General features: G+C 39.2%; 1 protein-coding gene across 4 annotated transcripts in view; it reads left to right on the top strand.

Annotated features, from left to right (window-relative positions):
- ELP3 (elongator acetyltransferase complex subunit 3) overlaps window positions 1-22,995 on the top strand; it is a 154,891-nt gene that overhangs the window by 71,358 nt on the left and 60,538 nt on the right. The window contains exons 1-6 of one of the 4 annotated variants that reach the window (XM_019733157.2): window positions 3,939-4,089; window positions 7,360-7,459; window positions 9,465-9,603; window positions 16,319-16,389; window positions 17,376-17,439; window positions 19,249-19,317. In XM_019733157.2, the coding sequence (XP_019588716.1) occupies window positions 4,071-4,089; window positions 7,360-7,459; window positions 9,465-9,603; window positions 16,319-16,389; window positions 17,376-17,439; window positions 19,249-19,317 (462 nt within the window). In that variant the 5' untranslated portion in view covers window positions 3,939-4,070. Of the gene's footprint in view, window positions 1-3,938; window positions 4,346-7,359; window positions 7,460-9,464; window positions 9,604-16,318; window positions 16,390-17,375; window positions 17,440-19,248; window positions 19,318-22,995 lie in introns of those variants that run through there. The other 3 variants (XM_074338362.1, XM_074338361.1, XM_019733160.2) reach the window with 3 other exon arrangements.

Below are 22,995 nucleotides of genomic sequence, written 5' to 3'. Positions count from 1 at the left end.
AAATACTTATGCCTGGCTCCCACTCCTGGATATTTTGATTTAATTGGTATTGGATGTGATCTGAGTACTGGGATTTTTCACTACTCCCCAGGTGATTCTAGTGTGCATCAAAGTTGGGGATCACCTGCACTGGTGTGATAATGGCCACCTACCTGGCCTCCCAGGCGCTTCCCTTCGCCCTACAGTCTACTCTCAACACAGAAATTAGAGAACTTCAAGTTATAAATCAGATCATCTCTCTGCTAAAAAACTTTCCAATGGCTCCCTATGTCACTTAGAGCAAAGGCGTTATAATGACCTACAAGGTCTAACAAGAGCTGTACTGCGCCCCAACCCACCCTAACCCACCCCATCACTTCTCTGAACTCTGGAATGAACTCAGAAAGAGTCTGGAGGCTTTGCTAGAAATAAATGATAGCGATTTAGTCAAGGATCTTAGAGTTTGCAAACTAGAAACACAACTAGGCAAAAACCCAGAAGTGTTCCAAAGAAGACAGAAAACTTAAAAGTTCTTATAGCAGAAAGTACATTCTTGAGAACGATTATTCCTGTATTCTTAGCCCTAGGATTGGTCCAGTGATTAGTCAGACATCAGGCACTCAGGAAAATGGGGGCCTGGTGGTCTGGTCACGCCAGTGGTCTGAATAATGGATGTCAGGTGGATGTATACATGAGTCCTTCATTGGGGGCAATCAGGTGGCCTCAATACAGGAGTTCTTCAGGGGGTAATTAGAGGGTTACCTGGAGGTTTGGATGTGTAACCAAGCATTGACACAAGACTGCAGAGTTCAAAAACGTTAAGATCCCAGGCTAGTTAGAACAAAAATGAAGTCTTTACTCATGCCTCAACTTTCAATAATTTTAGCCACTTGTTTAAAATGACTCCATTTTATATATTCCCTACGGCACCCTTTCTTCGACCACTTCCCCTCACTCACTCACCACTGACACTGGCCTCCTTACTTTCATTGAATACACCAGGCATCCTCTTACCATAGGACTGTTGTTGGAGCCAACTGAGGCCATGTTCTTGGGTCCAATGTCATAGAAATGAGCATGGTACCCGATAAGAAGTTCGGCAAGCAAAGCTTTATTGAGAGATAGTACACCAGGGAACCAGCAAGAAGGAAGGAGCTGGATGGTTCCTGGATAGGATTGTGTGAGGGGTTTTTACAGGTTATTCCGAGAAGGATAGGAGACCAGAGAGGGGAAGCTGGTGGACTGTCCCATGATGGTTGTCTCTGTGGTCAGCAAACAATGTCTTATCTTATTGTCAGTATGTGTCTGCTCAATTTTGTCCCATGACAAGGTGTGGGGACAGAGTCCCAGAGAGCAGTTTCCAAGCTCTCGACCTCACGTGGAAAGGTGTTGGCTCGGTTATTAGATGGCCATCAGCTGTAATCCGCTGTAGCTGGGTGGCAATCAGCTGTTACCAGTTAGCCATTAGCCACTGATATAACTGCCGTGGCTATGCGGGGGTGGGTTGTTTGGTTGGCAAAGAAGCAGCTGGCAGATTGCGGATCGTTTGGAGCTTTCTTCCTGTATCTCCAACCCAGTCGCCAGTGAGACTATTGTGGTATGAACCCCCTATCCATGGCTCCATTGGTGTTCCTTTTTGGCCTCACCATATCTTGCGTTCTTATGTGGGGAGCAGGACCAGAGACCCTGCATGACACAAGGTTTTCTTTCAAGTTCTGTAAAAATAAACTTACACGGGAGTTTCACAATCTCTGATTTCTTTCCCTTTCTTTTCTTTTCTTTTTTTTTTACAGTGCTTGACTTCATGAGAACAGAACATGCTGTTTATTTTTGCAAGGTCTGCTGATTACATTGTGTTTTTCCCCCTTCTTAGCTATGTACACTCAGGAAGTGAGCAGCAGGTAGTTAATCAATGTCTCAGGCTTTTCCCCTTTGCATTCCTGACCTTATAGACAAGATGGAGTCTAGTTTTAAAATGAAATCCCTCTTGTTGTCCCTATGCTAGCTAAGGACGTTTGTGTTAAATGTTCCCTCTACCTGAAATACCCTTAGATACCTGCAGAGCAAGTATTAACTCAAATATCATATTCTCAATAAGGCCTACCTTAACACCTATTTAAAATTTACCACCTTGCTCTTTCTCTTGTGTGAGGCAAAAGAGTGATGAGGTGGATGATGATGTCTTCTGTTAAAAAAATTCAACTGAGTAAATTTGATCTAATTGGTTTTATTAAGTGATTCATGAATCTGGCAGCGTCCCATCTAGCAACTAGAAGGGCTCTCCAAGGGGGTGTACAAAAGGGAAGGTTTTTTATAGGAAGAAGGGTGGAGCAAGGGAGCTATTAACAAAAGGGAAGTATTGTTTTTAGACCACGACCTCCTTTTTTGGAGGGAAGGAATGGCAAGGTTTTTATTAGATTAACTCTTTTTTTCTGTAGGGGATGGAGAGGGACCCTGTGATAGATTACCTTACTGGTGCTTGACTAGAAAATTCCAGACTGGTTGATTAAGATGATATTTCTAGGAAAAGTTGAAAGAGCAGTTAGGCCAGTTATTAAATCTATGTTTGGTATCATGGATTATAACAAAAATGATGCCATTTTGGGCCTGTAGTTTTTCTCTTTAACACTTCAGATAATCCCAGAAGAGATTAAGAATTTTATTCACACATGATTTGCAAATCAGGGATATATCCCTCAGTATGAACCAAAGACATGTTCCAAAATGGAGAGGGTAGGACTAGGTTTTTAAAGGCAAAAGTTGAAGCAGCTGATGATCCCAGTGATTGGTTGCTAGGGGAAACAACACCACAAACCTACATTAGTTTCTGATTTGGGGGCAACTGGACTTTTCAACAGTTGGCTGACTCATTGGTGAGCAAGTGGGGCTGTGACACAAGAATAGTGGGTAACATAGGATTAGACATTTGTCAGTGTCCTAATTCTAGCTCAGGCTTGTAGAACAAAAGCTTTTGGGTTACTTATCAACAGAAATCAAACAGCACAGAGAGACTGTTTGTTCTGCAGGCAGTTTCCAAGTCCAAGGAGTAGAGTCATGCTCGTAAGCAGCCTCAGAATTCAAACTGCAAAAACCCAAATGCTGGGCCACAAATTAATTATATTACAGTTCTTGTAACTCCTCATAAGCAAGAGTAGGAAAAAATAGGTTTGGGCATGTTAAGTTTGAGATGCATATTAGACACCAGATGGTAGTACACCAATAGTTTGAGGTGAGGTAGAGGAGTCCACCAAAGAGACTGAGAAAAAAATAGGAAAAAAACCCCAAGAGAGTGTGCTAAGTCCCATCATGAAAAACTTTTCAAGGAAGCTATGTCAATTGGTACTAGGATGACAATAAGGACAGATAAATACTGCATTTGGTCTGATGGGGAGTTACAGACTTGGCCAGGGCAGTTTCGGGGTTGTGGTGGGTCAGAGACTTGGAGTCACCTCCGGAACAAAGAGGATCAGGCTGGGTTTCAGGAACATGGCATCTCAAGTCCTGCCTTTCAACTCTACAAAACTTGGTGCATTTTCCCGGAGAACCCTCCATAGATTTCATGATGGTTATTGATGACATGTGCCTTTCATCAGAGACCAAGGTGACGAACTGGCGTCAAAGCCCGCGCCTCAAATTGTTACTTGATTCTTACATGGTCTCTTCCAGGCTCTGAATTTAATTTCCATCACACTAGCAGGCTCGTTTTCATGCGATCTCCCACTCGTGCTCCTGCCCAGCCGCGTATATTTACATTCCACCCACATCCACACTCCTTCAGGCTTTCAGGCGCAGCCTCTCTCTCTAAGCTTTATTATCCTATCGCTGTGCTGCCCAACTCCAGCTTCCTAAAGCCCAGGCGCGTGGCTGCAGCGTTTCCCCGCCCCCTGAGGCTCTGCGCCTGCGCCGCTGGGCGGGGACGGAGGGGGCGGAGGGGGCGGGCCTTCGCGCGCACCGCCTTCTGGGAGCAGCTTTACGATCTATTGACCGTCCTTTTACACCAGGCCGGGGTTGCTTTGTGGCTGGCAACTTTCCCCGAGGTCCGAGGTGGTATCCATGTTAAGTGTGGTGGCCGCTGCGACAACAGAGGAGAAATGAAGCAGAAGCGGAAAGGTGCGGGAAGGAAGGAGTGGACGAGGGTTGGGGTGGTAGGGATGGGGCGCACACCTGAGCGGTCAGATGCGGACCCCAGTCTTGCCCGCGGGAATCGCTGCCTGATCCAGAAGCTCTGCTGCTGGGAGTCTGTGGGCTCCAGGTCCCCGCTGTTTCATCTGCCCTAGTGTGCCCTTCCCACCTACCCTTGCTCCCTTCCTTTTGGGCAATCACTGGGTGTCTTTTGCATCAATGGCGAGCAAAGCTCTATTCTAAGGTACGCCCTCCAGGTGGTTAACGTGGTCGGTGGATTTAACGCGTTCTCCATAATTTGCTAAGATTTGTTTTGGGAGAAACCCTACTTTTCACGTAGGGTTTCTTTTTTTTCTTTTTTTCTTTTTCTTTTTTGATTGACTTTTTTTTTTTTTTAGTTTTTTTCCGTAAGTTTTAAAAAAAAGAAAAACTCCGAATTATTCTTGGATTCTATGGGACAGTTAGCTCATTGGTGTTGCCTCCTGGATTAGCACGGAGCAATGCCATCTTTAGTTTTTCAACAGGATGCAGTCAAATTTCAAATATTTTCTCACAGGTTTTAGTGCTTGTATACATTCATTTGAGCAGCCAAGTCTAATAATAATGATGTTTATGATAATAAAAGTTACCTTTTATTGAGCTTTTGCTAATAATTCTGAAGTTGATATCCTCTCCACAGATGAAGAAGCTTAGATTCAAAGAGTTAAGTAACTTTTCCAGCCCTAAATTATTCTTAGGAAGTGGAACTGCTTGGTTAGGTTGTCTCTGAACTCAAAAACATTTTTTTAAGTTTTTTTTAAATCTGTTTTTAGTTACTGCATCTTGAATGAATATCAACTGCAATTTTTTTTTGAGCAACAGCTCCAAGTGCCTACATTACCTTCAGTTGTTGTGTGCCCCAAATTAATTGCCACCTTCTCCTGTTAACTTCTCAGTCTTTCCAGCCAGACAGCTTTACACTTTTGACTTGATCTATGTATCGCCAAACCCTGTTAGGTCTTAGAAATCACCTCTTGAAATAGCTTATTCCTCATCTTTCTGGCCACCACCCTCCTAACCCATCTTAATAACTAATATTTGAATAGTACTTTGGCTTTCATAGACATCATTTCAGTTGGTTCTTACAGTGGTCTTGTGAGATGTGTGCATATTGTTCCAATTTTGCAGGCAAAGAACTGGGACTTAGAAGTCATTGATCTTCCCATTATCTCACAGCCAGTAGGGTTTGAAAGCTAGGGAAGGAGCTTTATCCAAGTTTTTTACTTTAAATTTTGTGGGTTGTTCCCCCACTCCCCCAATGTTGCCTTTCAAGAGTGTTTTACTTAGTATCCAGACTTTATGTATTATTTTCACCTACTGAATCATTTTTGTATCTTCTTTTTCTTTTGTATACTTTTCTTTCAACACTACTTCCATGTTTTTACTCCCAAACTTGAAAATCCATAGTTCTCCACTGTCTATTGCATTCCATTTAAATGCTTTTGCCTAGTAGCCAATGTATCCTGTATTCTGTTCTTTACCAAACCCTGTCAAAAAGCCTGTGTTCTGGTTTTGACAATGCTCCTTCACACAAAGATAATTTCTATACCTAACATTGTTCCTTCTAGATTACCCTGTGTTGTGCTTGTCCAAATCCTGCCCTTTCATTAAAGACCCTGTGCCCTTTGCTCCATGAAGCCTTTTCTTACTACTTACGTCTCTAGTTAATTCTTGATACACTCAAGGGCTATCCAGGTGGGTTTCATATCTTTATTTTTAATCACTTGAATCCTGTCTTTACCTCCAAATAAATTCTTATGTAGAACCTCAATATTAAACAGGTGAAAGCGAACTGCTTTGGTTGAAATGGAGACAGAGACCCTCCTTCTCACCCTCTCCCCTTTCTTTACCTCCACCACCACCAACCCTACCTCTGTTACGTGGCCCTTCAGGTACCTTTGTAGAACTCTGAAGTGATGAGTTACATGGTTTGGGAAAGCATTTAGCCTTTGATTATAGATGGTCTTCCCTGCCGCCCCCCCCCCCCGAAATTGTTTTGTATGTGTTGGCCTTGCCTCATTAAATTAGAGGTAGCTTGGTACAGTACAAAAAAAAAAATTGGACGTTGTGAAGAAAAGATGTAGATTTGAGTTTTAACTATGCCATTTACCATGGCATCATAGCTTGCCTTAATTTTTCACATCTGTAAAATGGGATAATAATTCCTACCTTACAGTGTTGTGAGATTTCGAATGAGAAAGTACATGAAAGAGCTCTATAACTGCTAGACTTTCTCATCTATGCTTCTCTGGTGACTTCATTATCTTTGCACACCAGCTTTCCCTGTGGACAGGAAGCATGCTTGGTAGCAGCTCTCAAGCTGAAATCTCATTGCTTTTATCACTGGAGAGAGATTGGTGTGTTTTGCCTTGAGGAAAAGAGCTCAGATTGGCCTGGCTTGGGTAGGGGCCCATCCTTGAACCAGTCAACTGTACTTGCAGGGATGGGGTCATGTAAGAACATGTCAGCTTCTGTGGTTGCCTTTTAGATGGGACGAGGAGCCTCAGTTGTCATAAGGTCGCAATGGTGGACAGACTATATCTTAGAGATGCATTAAGATCCTTGGACAAGTATAGAACTCACATCTTTTCTGTTACAAAGTGGTCCCATGTTTCCCCGAAAATAAGATCGGGTCTTATATTAAGTTGTGCTCCAAAAGATGCATTAGGGCTTATGTTCAGGAGATGTCATCCTGAAAAATCATGCTGGGGCTTATTTTCCAATTAGGTCTTATTTTCGGGGAAACGAATTATATTGCTTTGTAACATACTTCTGCAAATACCTGAGTTTGAGTTTCAATTTCATCCCTTGGTAGCATTTTTATGGGACAGGCAGTTATTTCTGTTCTATCTACCTCATTCTGTTCTGAGAATCAGATGAAATAATGCATCAAAAAATAGTTATAAATCTGGAAATAAAGGGAAGCTATTTTAACTGCTTTGTTCCTTTCCAATTAGAATCTTTCTCCTCCTGTGCTTCTCATTCTCGTGGTGTCTGTGCTTCGAAAGTGAGTTCTTCCCATATACACTAGGTGAAGCCAGGTTTGTTTTAAATTAAAGATACAAAAAATGATGAAATTGTAAACAATAGAGGTTTGGTCTTGTGAACTTGAGCTGTTCCTTTGGCTTGGTTGGAATGATTTGGGAAGGAAAACTAACAAACTAAAAAATCTTTCCTGAATAATATGATGTTTTACATTGTTAACTATTATCTTTCCAGGAGATCTCAGCCCTGCTGAACTAATGATGCTGACCATAGGAGATGTTATTAAACAACTGATTGAAGCTCACGAGCAGGGGAAGGACATTGATCTTAATAAGTAAGTGGATCTATGAAAAAGAAGGCATTCTTGTTCTTAGGTGGTAGCTCTTTTACGAAATTATCAAATACTACACATTTTCCATCTCATGTTTTATTTTTCACTTGCGAATTTTGCTTTCTGCCCTTCCTGTCACTCATTTAAGGCAAAATTATCTCATAGCCTAATAATACTAATAGCTTCTAACATTTATTGGGCGCTTAATGTATTCCAGTCACTGTTAGTAGTGCATTGTATGTATTAGCTTAGTTGATCCTTCCAAAAACTGTATGAAGTATAGGTACTTATGTCACCCTCATTTGACAAAGGGATAATTTGAGACAAAGGTTAAATCGTTCGTCTAAGAGTAAGTAACTAGTGATCAGCAGAGTTGGGACTAGGAATTAGGCCATATGTCTCCAGAGCCCACGTTCTTAGCTTCTGTACTACTTCACTTCACATCCTTCTTTGTCCTGTGTCTCAGAGGAAGCAGTGACTCTTCCAGGAGAAGCCTCCCTTTGGGCTCCTTGATTTAATCCAACCCTTCCCGACCTTAGAAACTGCTTGGCATGTTCATCTACTTCCTCTCTGCAACCTTGTTCAGCTTTCACTTGGCTGTGTCCTCGAATGAGAGTGGTCTTTCGTCTCTGCATCTGTGTTTTTCACTGTATAGAGTGGCTCTAATGAGGGTTCTCTCCCCACCCCCAGGTTGTCAGTGATCTAGTAACCACATGCATGACCTTTTTAAAGACCATATTCTCCGTTTGCGATACTGGAATGTTTTACCCCTTCCTTGGAACATTGTGCTTATTTAATAAACACTTGCTAAAGGAATGAATAACTATCCTTTTTTGACTATGAAGATATTTTAATGATTTTTTCCACCAGGTCTAGAAGTTGTTGTTTTTTCTGTCTTTGTTGGCTATACCCCCAATTATATCTTTTATTTCTAGTGAACATTTCTACTTCCTATGTGTTTTTGTCATTCTCTTTAATTTAGACATCTAAAGCTATATCCAGCATCTTCCTTAAAACCATCTCCTACGCAGATGTCCTCTTTGCTTAGTTGTGTTAACCTTCACCCAGGCTTGAAACGAGTGTCCTCTTTGAATCTTTTTCCTTACGTCCAATTAGGGTCTAAAGTTTACCCACTGTCTTCATTATGACTCTTCACTTTCATTTCTACTACCAACTCCCTATTCCATCCCTGTTTAAACTTAAGGCTAGACTACTGCAATGGTTTATGCTTTCGGTCGCTTTTCATCTCTTGCTGGATTAATTTCCCTTTGTTTCATCTTTTATCACATCATTTCCCTGTGGAGGAACTTCAGCATATCCCCAGTGCTTAATGGAATTAAAAACAGATTCTTTAGCCCATTATGTAAGACCTTGTGGTCTGGCTTTAATTCACTCTTCTAACTTTTTAAACTTCTGTACCTTTACATGGAAAATCTGCTTTCTGTCAAGTTGGTCTACCCATCTTTCTTAAAGTATGCGTATTTTTGTTTTTGAATCTTCACATAAGCCAGGCTGTCTGCTTGCAATGTCATCTCTGTTTTCACTGCATGTTTGAAGCCTACTCTTTCTGTGCCCATTTTCCATGAATATCTCCCCAGCATACATTGGGTTCTTCTCTTTTCAACTCTGGAAGCATTCATTGTTGTGTGATACATTTATTAAAATACACACACATTTATTTTTGTACATGCCTATCTGCAAACATGCCAACATAGAGCATGTGACAACTATGCCTTATACCTTCTGATATATCAAGTACTTACCGTGTCTCCCCAAAAATAAGACCGGGTCTTATATTAATTTTTGCTCCAAAAGACGCATTAGAGCTTATTGTCCCGCTAGGTCTTATTTTCCGGGAAACACGGTAGTCACAGAAGTTAAAGCCACTATTGTCATGGTGAAAGAATAGGGGAATGACAGGAGTTGATGATGTGATTTGTAGGTCATCATTTGGGAACTTGTCCTTGAAATACTGTGATCTTGATAATGCTAGATGCTTTGCTTTCAGGGTAAAAACCAAGACAGCTGCCAAATACGGCCTTTCCTCACAGCCTCGCCTGGTGGATATCATTGCTGCAGTCCCACCTCAGTATCGGAAGGTCTTGGTCCCCAAGTTAAAGGCAAAACCCATCAGAACTGCCAGTGGGGTGAGTGATTCCATTCATGTCATATCGATTGTGTGTCTGTTCTGCCAGAAGTCCCTGCCTCCGTGTAACACCCAGGTAGTGAGGTGGAGGTAAGGGACTCAGACTAGTAAAATCTGTATGTTACGATACGTGCTAGAGTAGAGATGTGTGTAGAATGCTAGGAGGGCATCCATCGGAAACAGTTCATTGTGCTTAGAGGAGTTAATGATGTTTTGGTGTCTTTAAAAGTATAGGTTGGAGGCGTGACTATCACAATATGATAAATGTTGTTGGCCATCTTAAGCTTGTGGCTTTCAATACTAATTGCTTAAATAATTGATACTTAAAAAGGTGCTTTTAGAAAGTCGTTAATGGTGTGAAGTTGTTCTGTCTCGTGTGGTAATTGTGAAACAGTGGGCACAATCAGGAGTGCTGTGGGAGTCCCTACAATAAAAGGGAAGGCACAGTAGAAAGTGTGGAGCTTGCTTGACATAGAAACGGTGCTCGTATCAGCAGAGAAGAGAGGCTCAAACCGCAGTGGGAGTGGGGAACTAAGATGCAGAGGCAGAGATGACAGAGGAGGTGTGGTGTATGCAGGGAACGGTGAGGACAGCGAACTGACCATGCATTTGGGGAAGCCTCAGGACACGGGGTTGAAGAATCAGCTTGTAAAAGATCTTAAATATCCCACAAAGAAACAGGACAATAGGAAACGACTAAAGCTTTTTGAGAAAGGGAGTGATGTGAACAAAATAGATTTTCAGAAAATTACTTTGGATACAAGATGTAGGGTAGCTTGGAGACAAAAAGAGCAGTGAGGATGCTCTTGGTTTGACCTCAGTGTGGTGTTAGAACCTGAATTGGGGTAGGGGGTCTAGGATAAAAAGGATGAGTGTGAGACATCGATTTATATCCTCTTAAAACATGGTACCCAGAATTGAATTCTCTGTTCCTGACTTGATCTAAGAAATTCAGTCTGTTATTTGGACAGGGATGTTATATTTCCAGTAATTGTAGCTTGTGTTGAGTTGTTTGGTGGCTATATCTCCTGGATCATATTACATTTGTGGCTAATTAAACCCCAAAACTTACACCCAATGTATCCTGGTCTCTTCCTTTTGTACTTAAGGTTTTTGGTTTGTTTGTATCTAGCTGTGAAAGGTTCTTTAAGAGAAAAAAACAAAGCCTCATCTCCCATTTTTTCCCCCCAGGACAACCACTTTTAACTCTTAGGTAATTTCTTGTCAGTGACTTCCATATCCCTGAATAGCATGTTTTATGAAGTCTTGAGTTTTTAGTTTTTCGTATTACGTATGAGCTTGCCTCTGTGGAAGACAAAGATTTAGCAACCTTTCAGTCTGACCAATACACCTGGTTCTAGGACACCATTCTCTCTTCTCCTCCTTCTGCCTCTGATCGTTTCTTTCTTTGAGGGCTGCTCTTGTTCTGCTTGCCTCTAAAAGTTGATGTTTTCTGTGGTCCTGGGCCCACTGCTTTCTTTGGTGATCTCATCCATTGATGTTTTCAGTATGGCCGTCTGCTTACTCCCAGCTCCAGCCTCTCTCCAAGCTTCAGGCCCATGTGGAATTGCTTGTTAGACGTCTCTCCTTTGACTGCCTGTATGTAGGCCCTCCAGTGTAACAACCAAAACTAACTTGAGCCATGCTCATTCATCTTCCACGTCCATCTTAATTCACAGTGCTCCCATCCGCTCAGTTTCCAACAGAGGTGTAATGATCATCCATTTCTGCCAGCACTGGTAGGAATGTTTTGGCATTTGTTATTTCTTGTTTAGATATTGCGTTCATTTCTGAACAGGTCTGCTTTGTCTTACCTGCACCAAATCCACCTTCTATAATGTCCCCAGAGTGAGTGATCTATTAAAAATATCAGAAGTACACAGCTAATTGTCATTCCCTATCTGCTATGCATCCTAACCTCTATGCTTTTATTCCAGCTGTTACTAGGGTGGTTTTATTTTGTTCCAGAACAATATTTAAAACTTTTTAAATTTTTCAGTTACAGTTGACATTCAATATTAGTTTCAGGTGCACAGCACAGTGGATAGACATTTATATACTTAGGGAGTGATCCCCTGATAAGTGTAGTGCCCACCCGTCACCATAGGTGGTTATTATAATATTATCGACTATGTTCCAGATGCTGTACTTTACATCCCTGCGGCAATTCTGTAACTGCCATTTTGTACTTCTTAGTCCCTTCCCCTTTTTCACCTAGCCCCCCCCCAACCTCTCTCCCACCTGGCAACCATCAATTTGTTCTCTATCTTTGAGTTTGTTTCTGTTTCTTCATTTATTTTGCTTTTTAGATTCCATATGTAAGTGAAATCATATGGTATTTCTTTCTCTGACTTATTTCACATAGCATAATGCCCTCCATGTCCATCCATGTTGTCGCACATGGTAAAATTTCATTCTTTTTTATGGCCAAGTAATTTTCCATTGTATATGGGTACCACATCTTTTTTATCAGTTCTTCTATCAATGGACGCTTTTCATATCTTGGCTATTGTAAATAACACTGGAACGAACAATGTAAATAATGCTGCATATATCTTTTGGAATTAATGTTTTAGATTTCTTGGAATAAATGCCTAGAAGTGGGATTGCGGGGTCATAAGTTCTATTTTAACTTTTTGAGGAACCTCCATACTGTTTTCCGCACCATTTTATAATTCCACGAACAGTGCATGAGGGTCCCCTTTTCTTCACATCCTTGCCAACACTTGTTTGTTGATTTATTGATGGCGGCCAGTCTGACAGGTGTGAATGATGTCTCGTGGTTTTAACTTGCATTTCTCTGATGATTAGTAATGTTGAGCATCTTTTCATGTGTCTATTGGCCATCTGTATGTCCTCTTTGAAGAAATGTCTGTTCAGGTCCTCTGCCCATTTTTTAATCAGATTGTCTTTCTGTTGTTAAAGTATATGAGTTCCTGATATGTTTTGCATATTAACCCCGTATCAGATGTATCATTGGCAAATATCTTCTCCCATTAAGTTGTCTTTTTGTTTTGTTGATGGTTTCCTTCACTGTGCAGAAACTTTTGTTTGATGTAGTCCCATTTGTTTTTCTTTTGTTTCCCTTGCCCGAGGAGACATATCCAAAAAAATGTTACTGAGAGCAATGTCAGAGTTTACTGCTTAGATTTTCTTCTAGAAGTTTTATGGTTTCAGGTCTTACATTTAACTCTTTAATCCATTTTGAGTTTATTCTTGTATATGGTATAAGAAAGGGGTCTAGTTTCATTTTTTGCATGTACCAGTCCAGTTTCCCCATGCCATTTATTGAAGAGACTGACTTTACCCCATTGTATAGTCTTGCCTTCTTGGTCATAGATTAATTGACCATATAGGCATGGATTTATTTCTGGGCTCTCTATTTTGTTACTTGATCTATGTGTCTGTTTTGACACCAGTACCATGCTGTTTTGATTACAATAGCCTTGTAGTATGACATCAGATAGTGTGATAGCTTTAACTTTGTTCTTTTTTTTCTCAAGATTGTTTTGGCTATTGGTGATCTTTTGTGGTTCCATACAAATTTTAGGATTATTCTAATTCTGTGAAAAATGCCATTGGTATTTTGGTAGGGATTGCACTGAATCTATAGATTGCTTTGGGTAGTGTGGACATTTTAATAATATTAATTCTTCCAATCCACAGATGGTGCTTTGTTTTTATTGTTTTATAGAGCATTTTTTAGGTGTATAGGAAAATCGAGCAGAAAGGACACAGTTTGCATGTATTTCATTTCCCCCTCCCCAGGTTGTTCTATTATTAATACCTTGCGTCGGTTTGGTACATTTGTTACAGATGAACCAATATTGCTGCATTATTAATTGAAGACTAGTTTTTATATTAGGGTCACTCATAGTGGTGTACATTCCATGGGTGTTACCAGATGCGTAGTGTTGTGTTATGTATTCACCTTAACAGTATCACGTGGAAGAGTTTTCGTGCCCTAAAACTCCCCTATTCATCCTTTCCTCTGTTCCAGACTTCTGACAGCCACTGATCTATTTACTATCTCTGTAGTTGTGCCTTTTCCAGAATGTCGTGGTTGGAATCAACAATAGGTAGCCTTTTCAGATTGGTTTCTTTCATTTAGCAGTACACATGTAAAATCACATCTTTTTAATGGCTTGATAGTTCTTTTTAGCACTGAATAATATTCCACTGTCTGGATGTACCACAGTTTGTTTATCCACTCACCTATTAAAGGACATCTTGGTTGCTTCCAATTTTTGGCAATTATTGACAAAGCTTCTGTAAACATTTATGTGAAGGTTTTGTGTACTCATAAGTTTTCAGTTCATTTGGGTAGATATCTAGAAGCATGATTGCTGGAGCAAATGGTAAGGCTGTGTTTAGCTTTGTGAGAAACAAAGTGGCTGTACTATTTTGCATCTCCCAGTGAAGGAGAGTTTCTGTTGCTCCACGTGCCCGCCAGCATTTGGTCTTATCAGTGTTCTGGATTTCGGCCATTCTGATAGGAGTGTGTAATTCTAATAGGCGTGTGTAGTGGTGTCTTGTTTTCATTTGCAGTTCCTGAATGCTGTGCGACGTTCAGTATCTTTTCATACACTTACTTGCCATCTAGCTGTGTGTCTTCTTTATTGAGGTGTCTGTTCAGATCTTTTGCCCTCCACCTAATTGGGTTGTTTCTTTTTATTGTGAAATTTTAAGGATTTTTTGTATATTTAAGATACGTGTCTTTTATCAGGTGTTTTGCAAATATTCATTCTCTTAACAGTGATTTTCTCAGAGCAGAACTTTTCAAATTTTAATGTAGTCTGGCTTATCGATATTTTTCTTTCATGGATCATGCTTTTGGTGTTGTATCTAAAAACTCATGGCAAAACCCAATGTCACCTAGATTGTCTCCTGTATTATCGTCTAGAAGTTTTTTATAGTTTTGCATATTACATTTAGGTGATCCATTTTGAGTTTGTATTTGAGGGGTTTTTGTTGTTATTAAAACACCATGGTTGTTATTCTTAGTAGTATCACAATTATAGTAGCTGCCCACCAACAATTATTGCCCACCTGTTACATACCAGCCACTATGCAGGTGCATTTTCTAATTTCATCCTCACAACAGTTTTGAGGGGTGGGTGGTGTTATCTTCATTTTACAAAATAGGAAAATACAACCGTAAGGAGCAAACCTACACCTCTCTGGCTGACTCCAAAGTCATTGCTTTTTCTACTTGATCAGTATTTTTAAACTATTTTATAAAACTACGGGGTTCCTTAGAAGTTTTGTAGGAGCTGCTATGGAGAATAACAGGGAAGCCGTGGGAGCAGGTTCCATCTCTACGTCACCCAGGGCTGTTGCTTGGAATCTCTTTTATAAATTGAGGTTCTAAGTAAAATGTTCCTTGAAAGGAAAGTTCTACTGCTTAAAAAAATGTTTGAAAACTACTGCACGTTGCTTTCCTGGCTCCCTACGTTCTCAGCTCAGTTAACTCTTACTCCGCATGGTTGTTAGCCCCTTGGAAAGGCTTCCCTGACTCCCCTGGTCAGGGCTAATTAATTGCCTTCTTTGGGCATTCCCAGTATTTTCTACATGCTTGTTAGCATGTGGTTTTAAAATACCCTATTTCTCCCTCCCCTGCTAGGTAGTATGATTTCAGAGGACAGAGGCAGTGCATTCATATTTATGTAGTTTCAGGGCCCACCTGCTCTGTGTAGTTCAGAACCTGGCCTACATAGTAGACGCTCAGTAAAGTTTGTTGAATTAGATTGACTTCATCAGTGGTACATGTGGTGTCTAGGGGCCAAGATCTGAGTGCTAGATGTGCTCACTGCTGTTAGGGTGTTGCTGCTCCATGGACCAAGCTAGGGAATGTGTATGTGTGTAAATATATATGTATGTGTGTATGTATATATGTATGTATATATGTATGTATATATGTATATATGTGTGTGTGTGTATATATATATATATATATATATACGTATTCATAACACGTTTGCATCTATATTTTTTGTGTATCAGTCTAGATATATTGAAAACTATGAGTTAATAGCACCTTCAATTCCATCCAACCCACAGAGTTCATTCTAGTTCTCTCCCTTTCCATATTTGTAACTTCCTTCTCTGATAGTAAGAAACCTGGCTTGCATTCACCTTAGTGTGTGCTTTTATTTGACCAACCGCCCCTTCATTCACGTAACCTATCTTCTATTTATGCCATCCCCTCCTTTCTCAAGCAGATACTGTCTTCACCCCACTTAGGCTCTGACAGACCCCATTGAGAATATTTTGCACACACTGAAGTTCAGCTCCTAGTTTAACAGTCTCTGCTTTAAATACTGAGACCTAGCGTGTCCATGAGGAGTTTGAGTTACAGAGGTTAGGTTTAGATATAATTTTATAGATTTACGTAATTTTTTCCCCCAGGTTATTTTAGTAAAATCAGAATAAGAATCACTGTGACTTCAAAAATTCATTTCTTACTTTGTACTTTATTGTAGAATACAATGCAAACTAGCATCACAGGGCATATGTGCATTTTAAAGATTTATTAACACTGAAAAAGGATCACCCTTGTACCCACTGCTCAGCTTAAATCCATCATCATCATACCTTTGAAGCCCCTTCTGTGCCACTCGCTGATTGCATTCCCTCGCCTTCCTTCTGAGACATAACCACTCTGTGGAATTTTCAGTTATTCCATAATAGCTTTCTTGTTAATCTGTCTTTTGTAGATTGCTGTTGTGGCTGTGATGTGCAAACCCCACAGATGTCCACACATCAGTTTTACAGGAAACATATGTGTGTAAGTATGATGATTTCGGTAAGTTGTGTGTGTGTGTGTGTGTGTGTGTGTGTGTTTTAATTGAACTAATAAGTCCCCTAGAGCATTGATAAATGCATGCTGCTAATATTTGAAACTTTGACTTAATAGATTCATAAGTTCTTTGAAACAAGCAACCGTTAATAGGATAGTGCTTTAAAAGGAAACATAGAAAGATTTTCATTTGTTGCAATATACAGTAAAAAATTACGTCGGTTATAGAACTCAAATCAGTAGACATTCTGTTAACTTGATAAATGGAAATATGAGCTGCCTAAATTGCAAATGTCAAGAAATTTAAATGAATTTGGATCAGAAAAGTATCAAAATAAAAAATTATAAATAACCTTCAAAAACTTATTAAATTGAGATAATTGGAAAAGTTAGCGGGAGAATATGCATGATTCCAGGTAGGAAGATTAAATGGGTGAAAGATTTTCTTAATTACCAGGAGAGCACTGTATCAATCCAAACTTAGGAAAACTTAGGTTCTGTTATTTGCCCCTAAAAGCCTAAACCTCTAAAATAATAGTGACTGTAATATTCTGAAAATGACTTAATGTTCCTATATACCAGGGGTGTCCAAACTTTTTTCAACGTTTTTCACCAAGGGCCATATGCGGTAAAATACACAAACAGCCGGGCCACTCACTTGAGGTGATGTACGTATTGCCTCACCTGGTTTATTTAAGTAAACTAAATATATTTTTGGAATTTGCTGCGGGCCAATTAACAATGGATTGCGGGCCGCAGTTGGCCCGCAGGCCGCAGTTTGGACACCCCTGCTTTATACATTTATCTTGTTCGAAAATATATTATTTGCAGATACTGCAAAGATAGACTCGTGTGTTAGGATTTGAAAATGAAACTTGTTTAATATCAGGATTTTAAGGAGACTGCAGGTACTTAAACTAGACTGTTGAAGTAAGTTTCTGTCTCACACCTTCGTTCTTTTGTTATGTTAACAGATACTGCCCTGGTGGCCCTGATTCCGATTTTGAATATTCGACCCAGTCATACACTGGATATGAGGTAAAGTCATGTGAGGTTGTCCTAAGGAAGTGTCACGTCGTACTTTACCTTTAGTGTGCTTTTATAAGTACTTACTGGCTTTCTGAAAATTTTTATTTGTAAATTCTTTTCCTGATGACAAAGTTGTTCATTCACCAAATATTTGCTGAGTGGCTACAAATATTGTTGTCGTCACTGGAGAAATACTTATGTAAGCACTTCTTATTAATATTTGTCAAGCACTATTCTAAGTGCTCTACAACTTGAAACCTTAACGCAGCATTTTGAAGGTAGGCACTGTTACTATCCTGGTTTTATGGATCAGGAAACTGAGGCCTAGGAGCCTCACACAGGTGGCCCAGAGACACGCTGCTAATACGTGACAGAGCCACATTTTAAATTCTGTGCTCCTTACCACTGCATTGTACTGCCCGTGTGGCCGTGAAAACAAGGACGACATCCCTGGTCTTACGGAATTTACATTCTAAGAACGGGAGACAAGAAAGAAACAAGAAAAAAATATCAGGCACTAGCCAATGCTAAGCAGAGAAGTAAAATTGAGTCAAGTGTATTAGCTGGGTGGATAGTTTAGCTATGGTGGTTAGGAAGGGATTCTCTGAGGAGGAGCTATTTAAACGGAATTCTGAATGACAAGGAGCCTCTCATGAATCTCAGGAAAGCATTCCTAGCAGGGACAATAGCTAGAACAAGGAGCCGTGCTAGGAACAATGTGGGGTGTGCTGGAACATAGTGGGGAAGGGGAAGGATGAAATTGGATAGATAGGTGTCGTAGGGGTTTCTAAGCCAGGACAAGGAGTTTGGATTTTATTATAGGTGTCATGAGAAGCCATTAAGATTTAAAGCAGGGGAATGATATAATCCAATATAGGTTTTTAAAAGATCATTTTATGGGAGGAAAGGATTAGAATGGGGGCAAGAGTGAAAGCAGGAGACCAGTGGAGCAGGCTTTTGAAGAGGTCAGCAGCCAGCCTCTTCAGAAAAGGTCAGCAGCTAGCTAACTAGGTGACTTATATATGATTTTTTGTCGTCTTACCTGTTTTTCATAGTTCAAGTTGAACAAAAATTTTTTACTCCAATATATTTTTAAAAATCAGTTTTAGTGAGGCATAATTTAAGTGCAATAAATTGCACCATAGTTGAAATTTTTAAAAATACAAAAGGAATTATTCAGTGAAAACGTTCCCTCTCATTCCTATCCTCTAGCTATCCCTTTCTGCCCCAGTCTCCCCTATCTCCCAACAGATAATCCGTTATCTCTTTCCTATACATCCTTCAAAGATATGAATGTCTAAGCACATATATATTCTTTATCGTACTTTTTTACACATAAGGTAGTGTATCAAAACGTTACACCTTGCTTTTTTTGTTTAACAATATATTTTAGAGAACATGTATCAGTGTTGCTTCGTGGCTGTAGAATATTCCGTTATATGAAAACATAAAGGCTTTTTTGTTAAGCCATTGCAAACTATGTTGTATTTGACAACCTTGTTTAAAGGCTATTTTACCAAATAAGTCTTTTGAATATGTATGCACATCTATTTCTGTCAAGTAGTAAAACAATTTGTGTTGTTTTCATAAGTGTTTACATAAAAATAAATATAATCCAAGAAGATGCCCTGCTGTTCACATACTTCTGACAGTGGGGCTGGAGACCAGTCAAATGCTATTCAGGACATTATTTTGAATCCTGACAAGACTGAGAAATGATGAAAGGAGGAAAAGAGAATTTTATTTTTAGTACAACTCTTTTCAAACTACTTTTTAATTCATTGTGGGCCTAACGGTATTTTTCTCTCTTTTCCTTAGCCAACCTCCATGAGAGCTATCCGTGCGAGATACGACCCATATCTGCAGACAAGACACCGAATAGAACAGGTAAATTTTTAAATTAGATTTTTATGTTTAGTTAGAAGGTATTATTGGCTTGATTTTAGTTGAACCTGAAATAAGAACTAAAAGTGTTTTTCCCCTTTGTAAGTTTTTAATATTCATCTGAGGAAGGGAAACTATTTTCCAATACCTAGCAAGGTCAGAAACACCACTTCCTATAGAGACTATTATTTTCTTTAAAGGTTTTATGTCTTTACATTTCTTTCAATTTGTAGAAAGTCATTTATGGTATGAAATTTATGAAATATACATGTGTGGAAGTTCTTAGACAACAGGTGGATGGATTGAATATTAGCTTCTGTAAACCAGGTAAGAAGTATTGTGATTGGATTGCTGCAGTGGGAATAGGGAATTGACTGCAGAGGAGTATGAGGAACTCTTGGGAATTGAGAAATTGTTCTGTATCATGATTGTGGTGGTGGTTATACAACTCTAAACATTTATCCAAACTCATCTGATTTACCCTTAAAATGAATCGATGTTTTTGTATGTAAATTATACCTTAATATAATTTATTAAAAACAAGTACTAGGTAAATGGTTTTGCTCTGTTCAAGTAATCTGAACATTAATACAGATTTTTTTTTTTTACAATTTTAAAGTTGTCTAATTAAAAGAAAAAAATGTGAGAATTGTCCGTAGTTTTTACAGTAACATCTAGCAGGGCAACTACAAAATCTCAAATGCAAAATAGTACCAAAGTTAGTGAGTCACGTCTGTGTTTATCATTTCCCCGAAAATAAGACCTTACCCGACCATCAGCTCTAATGCGTCTCTTGAAGCAAAAAATAAGATAAGAATATTATACTAAAATAAGACCCGGTCTTATATTAATTTTTGCTCCAAGAGACGCATTAGAGCTGATGGTCCAGCTAGGTCTTATTTTCGAGGAGACACGGTATTATTATTAGTGAATACCAGTCATTTCTAATTTTCATTTCACTATCACCCAAGCATATGTGGATCAGGATTGTCAGTTATAGGAGAGGACCCCACTTGGGGGGGCCTACGTAGTTTGGAAAAGTAAGTTGTAAACTGACCATCGCTTCAATTTCTTTTTTAACCATGATATTTATATTGAATTCATTTAAAATGTTTTAATATAGTGTGAAATATTTACGTTTACCAAAAAGGAAGCATGGGTTTTAAAAGATGTAGAAACTACCATAGAGCAGTGATTTTTTTTTCTTTACTATAAATTGCTAGAATCACTTGAATAACTTCTAAAACACATGCCAGATCTTTACCTCTTGAAGTTCTGATTAAGTCTCGCTTAGGGTTGAATCCCTCTGACTGACATGCAAACAGCAACCAAAGCTCAACTACAACAGGAGGGCAACACAACCCACACAAGGGACACTCCTGCAACACCTGGCTCAGGTGACCAAGGAGATTGCAACTGGGCCTCACAGGACTCCTACTGCATGAGGCCACTCCCCCAATACCAGGAGACATGGCAGAGCTACCCAATACATAGAAAAAAACACAGGGAGGCAGCCAAAATGAGAAGACAAAGAAACATTTTCCAAATGAAAGAATAGAACAAAGCTCCAGAAAAAGAATTAAAATGGAGACAAGTAATCCACCAGATGCAAAGTTCAAAACACTGCTTATAAAGATGTCCAAAGATCTTAGGGAGAACTTCAACAAAGAGATAGGAAACATAAAAGTGGAGATAGAAAACATGAAAAAGAACCAGTCAGCAATAAAAAATACAATAACTGAAATGAAGAATACATTTGAGGGAATGAACAGTAGATTAGATGAAACAGAGGATTAAATCAATGATTTGGAAGATAAGGTAGCATAAAACAATCAGAGCAACAAAAAGAAAAAAATCCAAAAAAATGAGGATAGTTTAAGGGACCTCTGGGACAACATCAAGTGTGACAACATTCACATCGTAGGGGTACCAGAAAGAAAAGAGAGAGAGCAAGGAATTGAGAACCTATTTGAAGAAATAGTGATGGGAAACTTCCCTCACTTGGCAAAGGAAATAGACATACAAGCCCAGGAAGTAGAGTCCCAAACAAGATGACCCCAAAGAGGTCATCACCAACACTCATCATAGTTAAAATGCCAAAGGTTAAAGACAAATAGGGAATCCTAAATGCAGCAAGAGAAAAGGCAATCAGTTAACTACAAGGGAGCTCCCATGAGACTGCCAGCTGCTTTCTCAACAGAAACTTTACAGGCCAGAAGGAATTGGCAGTAAATATTCAAAGTTATAAAAAGCAAGGACCTACATCCAAGATTACTCTACCCAGCAAAGCTATCATTTAGAATCAAAGGACAGATAAAGAGTTTCCCAGACAAGCAAAAGCTAAAGGAGTTCATCACCACCAAACCAGTATTACAGGGAATGTAAGAGGGACTTCTTTAAGATTAAGGGGAAAAAATTAAAAATATGAATAGTAAAATGGTAGTAATTACATATCTATCGATAATCACTTTAAATAGATGAAATGCTCCAATCAAAAGACATAGGCTGGCTGAATAGGTAAGAAAACAAGACCCTTAACAGGTGCTGCCTACAAATGACTTCAGATCGAAAGACACATACAGACTGAAAGTAAAGGGATGGAAAGGTATTTCATGCAAATGGAAACGAAGGGGGTAAAAACTGGTATAGCAATACTTATACCAGACAAAATGGACTTTAAAATGAAGTCTGTAACGAGATGAAGGACCCAGTAATCCCACTTCTGGGTATTTATCTGAAGAAACCCAAAACACTAAATCAAAGGGACACGTGCATCCATATGTTCCTTACAGCATTATTTACAATAGCCAAGATATGGAGGAGCCTGGGTGTTCATCATTGGATGAATGGATAAAGAAGAGGTGGTACATATATACAATGGAATGTTACTGAACCATAAAAGGAATGAATCTTGCCATCTGCAACAACATGGATGAACCCAGAGGGTATTAGGCTGAGTGGAGTAAGACAGAGAAAGAGAAAAGATTTCATTTAAGTGTGGAATCTAAACAAAAACAAGCCAAACAGGAACAAACTCATAGATACAGAGAACATTTTGAGGGTTCCCAGTTGGGAGTGGGTTAGGGGGTATAGGAGAAAAAGGGAAAGGGATTAAGAAGTACAAATTGAAAGTCACAAAACAGCATAAGGAATATAGTCAACAATATTGTGATAACTATGTATGGTGTCAGATGTGTACTAGATTTATTGGGGTGATCACCTCATAAGTTTTATAAATGTCTAATCACTATGTTGTATACCTGAAACTAATATAGTGTTGCATATCAACTGTACTTGAAAAATAAAAAAATTAGGGGGAAAAAAGTATTTTAGGGTCCTGTCAGGATATTTTGAAAAAGCTACCAGGATGATTTTGTTGTGTATCCCTTGTAAATCATCGATACAGAGTATTCTTTTAGTGTTGATATATATATGTATATATGTGTGTGTGTATATAGTTGTAGACATATTTTTACGTATGTATGCATATGCATGTACTTATGCTTATGTTTATATAATTATGTGTATAATACGTACAAAAAGATGTATGTATAAATTGTTTGCCATTTTCAGAAACAAATATTTTTAAAGGTTCCTTTTTTTTCCATATTAAGTGTACACATTCTTTACATAGTACATTAATTTGAGTTCATAATTTGGTAGCTACTTGACCCGGTTTTT

This window comes from Rhinolophus sinicus, linkage group LG07, assembly GCF_036562045.2.
Source record: "Rhinolophus sinicus isolate RSC01 linkage group LG07, ASM3656204v1, whole genome shotgun sequence".
Taxonomy (NCBI): domain Eukaryota; kingdom Metazoa; phylum Chordata; class Mammalia; order Chiroptera; family Rhinolophidae; genus Rhinolophus; species Rhinolophus sinicus.
The sequence above is the reverse complement of the archived record's forward strand: the minus strand, read 5'-3'. Positions and strand labels throughout refer to the sequence as shown.